Raw genomic sequence first — 11925 nt, forward strand, 5'->3', positions numbered from 1 at the left:
ATTTCTTTCTAGTAAACTCAGTTTTTATCTACGGACAAGAAAATATTTTTAGTATCAAGAAAAACATTTTTGCCCTTTATATTTGGATCAACTACACTACAAATTATCTATTTTGTTAGCTACATTACATTACCTGTTAAATTTAGAAACTGAAACATCTTGTGAGTTTGGGTTAGGCACCTCAAGTGAAACCAATTGTTTATAGACATATTTGTCAGATCAGGATAGTGTAAGAGAAGAGTGAATTCTTTGATAAGATGTTACGATATGGCAGATATGACTGCAAGATTCTGAAAATGTTTAAACCATGACTCAGGTGTAAGAAAAGGAGAGGAAATCAAATCTGATTCTGTGAAAATATCCACTAGATGGAATCCTACACTCTGCAAAACTGGAAGGTGGCTGGTAAGGTCCATGCCTACTCTGCGATCACAGTCTCTCGGAAAAGCCAGCCACCCTTTCAATTCATTACATTTCAATGTAATTCCAGGATATAAGAGTTTGTCAAGACTTTAAAGTTGTTTGGGACTTTGAGGACCTCTAGAGGGTCAAATCCTAAATGTAAATAATTTATCAAGGACTGACTGGCAGTCACTGATGATGAAAATGAGATAGGACTGGGGTTAGAGATTAACTTAGGTTTGGGCACCAATAATACACTTTTGTATTTAATGCTAGAGAAATATGCTTATCAGAATCCCAATAACTTACACAAGGTATACTTGCTTGATCTGAGTGGCTTTTTAAAATTCCATCTAGGCATGCTATCCAACCAGTTAATTCAAAATAATAGTTGGTTGGGTGGTAGGGCAGGGGAATGATATAAGCCAAAACAATGAAACCAAGTACTTGGAATCATTCAGACTACTGGATTTACTGTTTGCCTCTTAAACATGTGGGTAAAATACTGGCATTTTGATAGCGATAATAAACCACCATTTGTAAACAAAAAGAGGGGTACCCCCAGAAAAAAGTCAATTTTAATGAATAGTTTAAAAAACCTACCACTTAGATTTTTTACATAATTCACTCTTCTGAAGGAAAATTCCCAGGTTTGGGTTTTCCTGTTCAAACGTGCCTTTCCGTACCATTAGTAGAGGTGCCAATGATTAGAGAAATGATTCACGTCAGGTAGTGACAGAAAAGACAGGGGAGTCAGGAAGAAATCTGAATAATCCCTATGCTGGAAATTCAAACTCTGGATAATCAAGACTGTTCTACATCTTCAATAATGACTCTGTCCAGTTAAGAGAAATTTGTAATCTACTCAGTTTCAAGACTAGAAAGTCACATTTCTCAAAAACTTGTATTTCAGCCTTCAATAGCTTAAAAAGTTCTCCTAGCTAGATTGTCTCCAATTACAGAACTTCCCAAGTACAAGGCTAGAGAAGTATATTAAACCTGTAGGATACCATGTAGCTGGCTGTTTTACAGAGCTTTACAGCACACTCAATCTCTATGCATGAAGTGATACTACTGAAGCAATTCACCTCAATCTGATAGCACTGTTTGTTCAGCTCACAAATGTTGTCTTACATATGGGGGTAAATTGTCTTTGAATAGAAAGTTCAGGATCGAAAGTAAAGGGAGGTATAAATATATTAACTAAGAATCCCTCCCCTCTATCTCAATGCATACACAAAGATTTCATGGGTAAACAAACACAGGACTGCTATGGATTCGATAGATTTCTGGTCTACCCAGCAATAAGAGAGTTACTGCAGTGACCGCAGATGTGTGAGTCGGGAAAAAGGTCTGGCCACAGTCAACTGACAGAAGATCTGATGGCAGCAGTGAAGAAGCAGCTCCAGGGCAAGGCTCAGCTTTGGCACTCCGTCAGGAAGTGGTCGGTGACTAGCAAATAACAGATAATCATAGAATTGTAAATTCCATTGTATTAATACACATCCCTGCAAAGAACAGAAGGATGGGTACGTTACGGCTTGGTGAGTGCTAATTTTTCCCGGTTTTTAGTACTCTCGGCAAACACACAGAAGCAAAACAGTCAAATGAGACAGATTGAAAGAAACAGAAAAAAAAAATCCACCTACATTCAAGGTACGAAACAATAATTTCTAAGCCTTTAGGATCTATTTTTTTCCCTTGCATTGTAATGCAGTCAAGTGTCTGAGTGATGCCTTTTGTGTTTGATAATGTCAAGTTTGAATGTCATGGGCAGCCCCCATCTCTGATGGTATTAAAATGGTGGGAAGATGAAAAGCTTGGAAAAGTAAATGGAACAAATTAGATTAAAGTGGTTGGAGGACAAGGCAGAGCACTCATCTACAGCTTGGTTCTGAGGTGGCATTGGTCACCCTGTCTACGGGCATGGGCTAGTTAAATCAATTTCTGAGAAAAAGGGTGGCACTCTCCTTAGTGATGCCGATAATTATTTTCACTGCTTCTCTTTATGAAGTCTATCGGATGCCAGAGAACATCTTATATGTTAACACAAAACTTCCATTGAATGGTTAGAGGAGTCTCCATAGCTGAACTGCAGTCAAATATTCTAGATATCTCCCAGTTCAAGGTAAGTGAGTCAAGGTTTACAGAAAATAAGTGACACATGGGCAATTCAGGGAGGCAATTGATTTCAACAAAGACAGTGTATACCTTTTCAGAGAAATTAAGCCTTAAAGATCATAAAAACCCATTCGAGTCAATGTCAGGAAACCGGAGATGAGCCTAACACTAATAATACAGAGAGAACACCACACCCTCTAAACTCCAGGTCTCATCTCTGATGAATGGTGAAGGTTTTTCTTATGAAAACAAAAGCATATACACAGAATCTCTTCCTAATGAGGCCATGACATCTACAGTACATACAAGAGATTGCAATAATTACAACAGGAAGGCTCTCTCTCAGTCCCTCCCCCTCCCTTGACGGTGTTTCTCAACCTTACCACCCATGCCTAGGCTAATGCAATAGATGACTCACTGGCTTCCCTCCTCAAGACTAAGGATTCTCGCTGTGTTTTCTACAATATCCCTAGAAACTAAAACAATATTCTACAACTAACGATAGCTGCTCAGGACCACAATTTAATGGGAGAGCAAATGGACCCTAAACAAGCATTTTAGCATCACTATCTCTGGTCAAGTGGCATAGTATGGACCCATTGCTGCACTTCTCCCTGACTCCCATACTAGAAAACTCCTCTAGAAGCTGCCAGATCACATCTTTTCAGTGACTGTTGAGTGTCTGCTATTTGAGGCTCTCAGTCCTACTGGCATTGGTCATTCATTTTGCTGTTATTGCCCACAGGCCCCCTCTGAGTTTGCTCATTTGGATTATTCTGTGTTTTCATCTTTCACTTTCTGATTCAAAGGTGATCATCCTCAGGTTTCCCTCAACTTGCAATGATCTTTCCTTCTTTGCTCTCCTACAGAAAGTCAGGACTAACCAGCACATTTTTTACCCACTAGATAATTCTCCAGGTCTGGTCGGCACCTTCTGATTTCCTAAGGTTCTCACCAAAAGGACCGATATTTTTTGCTATCAGGACAGATATTTTGGGGCACATCTAACAGGGTGCTTTGAATAGAGTCAGTGCTTGATAGCTATAATGAAAAACAGAAAACACCAAAAGAAAGGAATCAAATCAACCAGAGAAAGAAACCAAATACTCCAACCAAATTGTAAAGCTTTTCTTATTTAAAGACGGAGAGAAAAAAATAATCAGTATGGGTCAAGCACAAAATATGTATTTGAATCAAAGCAAAAAAAAGTTGAAACAACCTTACCCCAGTGGACTTATAGTGTTAATTACAAAATAGGAGTAGATGACACTCATGCCTTCTAAATGCAAGCTTTTTCCTCCCAGTAAAGAGAATTGAATGGGTGTTAAATCAAAACATCCTATGGAGCATTTCACACCTCAGGAATGAAAACTGACAAAGAAGGACTTCAGTGCATAAGAAAAATGCACCAGAAAAGAGCTTGGACTGTTTAAGGTAAGAAATATGGAAAGCTTTATCACAAAGGGTTTACACTTGTCTTATCTGAATGTGCTTTTGTAAGAGCCAAGGCCCTCTTTGCATTGGAAAAATTATATACCCTTCTCTTTCACAACTGAAATTGGTGAATTGATCATTTCAAAAAATAAATACTCCCATAGATAGAGGTCACTGGTTGCCTGAAATTGCATCAGTTTGTGTCTGGGTACTACAGTCCTGGGCTCCCCTGGGATGTCTTTGTCATTTTATCAGAGTGATTATCAGCAGAGAGTTCCAGCATGGGTCCCCTCAGCTTCTAGCGCTGATACTTGCTCTCTGCAGCCCCAGTTTGTCCATCAAGCCTTGTGGCTTTTACTTTGGTAACCTGGCACTTAATAGCCAATGTTAATTATATTTCCTAGTCAGAAGAAAATCCTATTGGGCTAATTTTTCAAAATCAGATAATAAAAGAACTTCCATGACAAACCATGTAGGTTTCCGATTATTTTTTAACAGAGAGATCTATTAAGCACTTAATATTCAGTGGGAAAACAGTCTCAGAGCAATGAAATTCTATTACTTTAGAGGTTGCATGCTTTTAATTTCTTAATATTTCATTACATGTTGGCAACTGGTGCATATTTTTATAATGCGTTTGATCATTACTCTTCTCAGGGTATTCTATTTCAGTTCCTCCTCTGACATCATATTTGCATGTTAAAGGGTTTTAGCATTCAGGGATGAAATGTTCTGAATAGTAATGTGCAGTTAACTTGATTTTTTAAAAACGGAAAACAGCAAACAGACATTATGTATAGGGTCTAAGGAGAACAATCTCATAATTTAAAAATCTAGCTCACGTTTTAATAGCTTTCTATAGAACATCATAAAAGGTAATGATTCAATATAATTCATTAATTAGCAAATTATGCAAAATGCTATCAGCGGAGTTTGGGGAGAAGGATCTTGCTCGTTGGCTTTTCTAAGTCTACTGCATTTCTTTATTTTCCTGCAAAAAACGATCTTTTCTTTGCTCTCCAGCAACATCTACTGGAAAAGTCAGAAAAATGCTATTTATATTAATCAGATAGTTTGAGTAAGGATAGTTTGGCTTACCATCTGCTTAAAAAAGTGCATGCTGAACTACCATCCAGTTTACAACTGATTTATTTCTGCCTACTTTAGTTCCATTTGGTTCTCTGGAAGAAGGACAGTGGTTCAGTGATACAGACGGCCAAGCTACAACTTCAAATTTATCATCTCCTCACCACAAAGTAGTCATTTTCATAAATAAAATTAAAACGCACATATGATGCAGACAACATATTTCTCCTGGCCCGTCTTCTCAACACTTGTCAGTTATTTAAGAAATAATCATTATTATCAACAGCGGCATGAAACACTCAATGGTTAGCTACAGCGAGAATCAAAGAAAAGGCTTGATCAGAGAAAGCTATGTAGACACACGGACTGAATTTGAGAAGAACTATTTTGAGATTCTGCAAAGTTTCTTAAGTTGAAAAGAAGAAATGACATACTATGTGATTTTAAAAACTCACTATGCTACCATTGGTATGATTATATCAAACATCCTACAGCCGTTTCTCTCCCCCTTGTCCACATCTTACCCCGCTCTTTTAACCATGATGAAGAAATTAAGTCTCCCCACACCTGTATGAGGGGCTTTCCAGAGAATGTCTGTTGACGATTAGCTCTAGATGATGAAGTGTGATGAGACCTCTAGTTGATTCGATCTCCACGTCCCAACATTCAGTAGCTCCTGGTGTCCCCCTAAAACTGGATTCATGAGCTGCACCCACAAGATGGTCTGTGGGCGCAGATGGTCTGGCAAACATGAGACACACCAGAGTAAGGAATTGAGGGGCAAGTTGTTTGGAAACTTGGTAAGAAAATAATCTTATCACCAAATAAATATATAAAATATCTTTTCATGCATGGTTGCTGAACTCAACTATGCTACAGCCTAGCAGTTCTTTCTGGGACCAAACCTTGAGGAGGCATTAAAGTCACCTTTCTGTATCTCATTCTAGAGAAGTATTTTTTAACAGAATTTTGTACTTTTAATATTCAGATTTTTCCAATCCTCCCCAAAATCACCTGAAAATGAATTCAAACATTTTAGGGAACATCCTAGGTAAAAACCTGGATATCATTTGGCTGTTGTTATCCTTAACTCAAAACTCTGCTAATCACATTTTTTTTTTGCATTCTCAAATCTCAATTCATTCACGCCAGCAATAAATTTTAGCAGCAGAGGCAATGAGCATAAAATCAACGGAGACTGAGGTTCAAAACAAATGATCGCAACTTTAAAACAACAGCAGCAGCAACAAAAATCAGGCACTAGGAGACTACAGTGTATTGCATTTGGTGTTTGTTCAATGTTAAAATAGATGTGAGCCTTTTAAGCTTTATCCCGAAGCTCTTTAAAGGAGAAATGCCATCAAATATAATCCACAACTCTCATTCACGCGCACAAAAGGGACAGATTGCTAAAAGCCACCTACAGTGGAAGTCTGCATGTATTCTATATTTAAGGTCCTAATGCAAAGTTCTGACTTGAGGCTGATAATTACCCTCTTCATTATTGAGCCGCCTAAAATCCAGGAAGACTGATCAAACAGCACCTCCAGAGTTAACTCCCACTCCAAACTGTCATAATTCGGTTATTCCTAATTATGCACTGGACCCTCTTCTAACACACACCCTACTTAACCTGGTGTTTTAACTTCATATTTCATTTGGGACAACACTTAATCTCCATATATGAAACATCAACCTGACACAGGTTAAGGACACAGAAACGGCGCTTCACCCAGAAGATTCAAGCCAAACACAGCTCAGCAGCTCGACTTAAATAAACTCTACCCTTGCTCAAACCTCCGGTGAAAAATTATTATAACGCAGCAGAAGTTCAGTTAGAAGAAAAATTTCAAATGCCAGCTGTCTCCCAGGGTTTAAGTCCCAGACTTCAAAAACAAGATCAATTGAATTATTATTATTTTCCCCCGTTAGCTATTTAGAATTTCACATAAATGCAAAGTGCTATTCTGATCAAAATCATCTTTCTCATCTCTCCCCTGAAATAAAACGGAGGAGAAATCATTCAGCTTAAATGCATTTACTATACAAATCTATTTTCAATTGAATTTGCTGCATGCTCTAATTCATCAAAATTAATACAGGTACTTTCTATGTTAAACAAAAGGAAGCCGACTGAAAAATCGGCTTCTGCTGCGGATGCCTTTCTCAATTACAAAACGGTGAAAACAGAGATTTAACTAAGCCACTCGGTCAAACCCTCCGATGGGCGCTCTTACCTGTCTCAGTTGAAGGCTTCCTTCCCTTGTTAGCAGCGTGCAGCATCTCCACTAGCTCGCCCCAATCCTCACCACCGGTCTCAAATTACACCGCTAAATCCACCCCCCGCCTTTCCCCCCCTTTCTTTCTTTCCTTTTTTTTTTCTTTTCTTTTCTTTTCTTTTCCCCAGCAAGAAAATGCTTATTGAAAGTGATTAGTTTTTGTTGTCCCTTTTAAGTCCCTCCTGCGGGAAGGAACAGGGGAGCAATGTGACGCCACCTTTTAATCTTTTGTAAGAGTGAAAAGGCAGAAAAGGAACGCTCGATCAAACTGAGCTGCACACATGACTAAAACTCGCAGGAGAGGCTGCCGCTGCCTGGCGAAAGCACCGCTAGCTTGAGTGTAAGAACAGAGAAGAGGGAAGAGTCAATGGAATGTGACAACGTATGTGCATCAAAGGCAGGAGGAGAGAGAGAACAATGAGCGAGGGAAAGGCAGCGGGGAGAGAGGGAGCGGGAGACGGAGAGAGGGATGGAGAGAGAGAGGGAAGAGAGAACACGGGGGAGAAGAGATAGAGCGGGTTTCAGGCAAAGGGTTCTGAGAATAAAGCCACAGTGCAGTGTCTGGCAGCTTCTGTTTTTATCTCAGCAAGCATGATACACTGCCTCTCTCATTTAGAAACACATTCGTGTATCTTCCAGGTTTGAAAACTGAGATAATCGCCATGTGTCTCTGGTTTTGTCTGATTGGCATTTAACTGTGCGGTGTACCTGTGATTTTTTTTAGGATGCGTTTATGTGCAATTTATTTCACATATTTATTTATGTAGGCAAAAATGAAAGCTGCTAATTTCTACGGCAATTTGCGGCGTAGTTTTACTGGCAGATGGAACTCTACTTATCATAACTGCTGACAAACTGCCACGGGTAAACAAAAGAAGAAACAAATGCTTCGTCTTGATAATTGTCTTTAAAAGGAAGAGCCCACACCACAATATGAGCACTTGCAGAAACCTAGGTTTCCTGGTTAAAGTTGGAAAGGTGGTTTCTCTCCATTTGTTTTATTAAGAAAGGCAAAATAAAAGGCAGGGCAAGATGTTTGAAGGAAAGGTGTTGGAGAAGAGCTATTAGCAAAGCGAGAACCTTAATTCTCTCTGGTTTCCCTCCAAATGTGACAACAGGCTTGCTTTCTTGAGTCCTGGAACAGAGTTTTTGAGTCACTATTTCTACAGACTTTTATTGCATCCTTCTGCCTTCCTGTACCATTTTAAAAGTAGGTTCCATTTTTAAAACAGTCGAAAAGAAAGATTTCCTAATTCAAATGGTTTCAAATGGTGTTTCACCAGCTTTGTTCCATCTGCACTCATCTCCTGCCACGTGGGGGCTAGGATTACACAGTTAAATTCCCTAAGTGACCTCTTGTATAAGGATGTAAATTGCCTATTCCAAGGTCAAGTATTTGGTATAAGTTAAGTTATTGGTGAAAATAACTGCTTGCTTCCCATGGTAACCTTAGCTAACACAGTAGAAGCCAGCAGGAAGAGGATATGTTTGAGCTTCTGACTGACCGTCTCTTTGAAATGAAGCAATTCTAATGATGGAAAATAAATCTCATGTATCCTACTCATAATAGTTATTATTTGGGAAAAATGAAAAGAGCAAAACAAAGCATTCAATCATTTCACTTTAACTACAGTGTATCCCACTATATCCCTGAATCCTAGGCGTCTTATATAAACCACCAGATACAGGCTGAGAACTGGTCCAGGAATGAGACCTTCTCTCTTGGCCCTGGCCACATTGCTATATCCAAAGAGGGACTGCTTGATCTTGTTAAACTTGGAGTGTCATTATTTCCATGGTTTGCCAATAGGGGGACGTGTCTTTAGTTTCGACCCAAATAAAGAAGGAACAAACTCCCTCCCAACCCTCCAATGTGATGAAGATGAAGCCCTACTGATCATTAAGACGGAGTTGAGAATGGAGAAATCACAGTGCCTGAATAGAAGGCAGCTTGCCAAAGGACGGAGCGTGCTCAGATGTAGAAGGGAAAGATGAGGGCCAGTGAGTAGCTAGGGAAATGGTGCCCTGGTAAGTCCAGAATCCTCTACTGGCATTTCAGACTGTATTGCAAACAGTCTCCTTTAAATGACATTATTGATATAGGTTCTATAGTTAAAATTAACTTGATACAAGGGAGTAAGTAGGCTGGGAATTTTCTGCCAATAAAAATAAAGACCCTGTTATAAGACTATAATTATTTTTAAAAAAATAACTATTTCAGTGCAAGAAAAGCTGGGGAGTGGCCTGAGTCTTATTGAACAGGATCAGCAAAGCACAGTCAAGGTAAAATAAAAAGAAATCCAGGTGGCGAAAAGATTTTTTTTAATCTATAAAAGGCTATCAGTGTTGTTGCTTATTTTCACCACTTCTTTAGTGAGGAGGTGGGGACCTTGAGTGGGCAATTTTTGCGGTCTGGTTTATATGACTTAACATACCTTGACCGTGGGGGAACCATCTGACTATACTGAGATGCCCAAGTCGGCCCAAATCACATTAATATTTCTTACGAGAATATGACGTTCACACGTTCTAACTTCTCTGCAGGACAGCTTTCCCCCATGAGCTTATACAGTGGAGGGAGTGTGTGCATGCTAAGTTGCTTCAGTTGTGCCCGACTCTTTGCAACCCCATGGACTGTAGCCCACCAAGACTTCTCTGTCCTTGGGATTTTCCAGGCAAGAATACTGGAGTGGGTTGCCATGCCCTTCTCCAGGAGATCTTCCCAACCCAGGGATCGAAGCTGGGTCTCTTGTGTCTCCTGCATTGGCAGGCAGGTTCTTTACCACTAGCACCACCTGGCAAGCCCATACTATGGAGTGGATGGTGGTTAAATGCCCAGTTTATGGAATCAGGCTATGTGGGACTGAATCCTAGTTCTGCCGTTTGCTTGCTGTGTGATCTCGACCAAATTATTTTGCCTCTCTGTGGTTCTTTCCTCATCTCAAAATGGGTATAATAACATCACCTGCCCCTCGGGTCTATCACTAGGAATAAATAATGCATGTGGTGTTATGAGTTTTGTTCCCAGCATATAGCAAGTGCCTCATACATGTTAATTCCTATTAGACAATCCACCCAAAAGATTGTTTTTAATAGTTAAAATAGACAATATTTTTTCACCTCAGAATAGACAACTCACAAAGACTTATTTCCACTCTGAACTTCCTTGTAAGCTCTAGTTATTTAACCTGCCCTCTGGGTCTTTCCACATGGGTGATATGCTGAAAACTCAAGATCTACAACCAAACTCATGAATCAAAACCAGCTGTTTCTCCCAATTCCCTCACCTGTGTAAAGTGTATAATTCCTGAAATCATATGGGGTCCCTTTCTTTTCTCTCTCATCATTTGACTATCAATAGCTATCAAATATCACCCCTCTTATCTTTTAAAGTTATTGTTTCATTTCCAGATTTTTAATACCTTCTCCATCTGGGCACTTCTGCCTGGACGATTGTGATAATCCTCTAATGCAGCACTTGGCTGTGCTTTTCTGTCCTGAAACACATGGACGGGGACAAAGCGCAGCATTCGCTTCTCTAGGGACAGTCCTAGGGTCCTGCCAAAGACCCAGCCAGATCGGAACACCACTGCTTTTCCTCTTCTCAAGAAAGCACTCAGAATCTAAGTGAAGGCGAGTGACATTATTCTAGGAATGACCTTGAATCTGCTCTAATGGATGGAGCAGCTAATCTTCGGCAAACCAATACTTTACTATTAGTGCCTTGTTAGTTGTGACACTTCTCCCAACTGTCATGACACTGCTATTGAAACAACCATTTTAAGAGGTTTTCTTCTCTTCTCTAATTCATCCTTGGAAGCCAGAATAACCTTCTTAAAATGCCACTCTGAATGACATCCATCCCCAATAGTTATTGACTGGTCGATTGAAAGTCTGTTTTATTTCATTACTTTATGTGGCAGCTAAAAATTCATCAAAGGTTCTCCCCAAAGGACAGTAAAGTTGCTATCACTGAAGAAACAAAGAGGACATAGGAAAAAATGTAGCGAAAGAAGGAGTTGTGTCAAGTCAATGATAAAAAAAAGATCATGTTACTTTCCTGGTGATTGTAATATTTGTGATTATTGTCAGCCCTTTAACATTTGTCATTAGTGATCTCTTTCCTCATTCTAAGTATATATTAGTTTTTATAAGAAATCATCAAAGGTTCACAGTTCTTCAGAGAACTAGTAGGAATCACTTTGTTGTGCAGTTTTTTCTCCCCTTCATATTCAGTCATCTCTGATACCAACCTGTGCAAACATTCATTCTGTCCCTCACCGGGGGCTCCTGCCCTCCCCACCCCGCCCCATCCCCCCAGAGATCACTTTCAGAGCCTCATTCCTCATTCTCTTTAGAGAGTCCTCTTCTTCATCACAACTTAGCTAGAGGGAAGGTGATTTGTATAATAATAAAGCAGCTTGTCTTTGGGGTTATTCCTAGGTCCACATGCTGACTTGAAATTTGCTTCCTAACCGTGGGACTATTGGTCAAATCACTTTTCTATTTCATCATCAGTGTCGTCACCTGTAAAATATTGTGATGATGTAATTTCATTAGGTAATAAATGTAAAGGGGTTAGCACAATACCTAGTACACAGCT

The 11925-nt window shown here is 39.5% G+C and overlaps 1 protein-coding gene across 4 annotated transcripts in view; it reads right to left on the bottom strand.

The window, feature by feature from the left end:
• Positions 1–7365, bottom strand: part of LOC108633191 (teneurin-2) — a 755039-nt gene extending 747674 nt beyond the window's left edge. For all 4 annotated transcript variants that reach the window (XM_018050074.1, XM_018050073.1, XM_018050072.1 and 1 more), the window contains exon 1: positions 7281–7365. In XM_018050074.1, the coding sequence (XP_017905563.1) occupies positions 7281–7326 (46 nt within the window). In that variant the 5' untranslated portion in view covers positions 7327–7365. The remainder of the gene's footprint in view (positions 1–7280) is intronic.

The sequence above is a fragment of the Capra hircus genome, chromosome 7 (genome assembly GCF_001704415.2).
Source record: "Capra hircus breed San Clemente chromosome 7, ASM170441v1, whole genome shotgun sequence".
NCBI lineage: Eukaryota > Metazoa > Chordata > Mammalia > Artiodactyla > Bovidae > Capra > Capra hircus.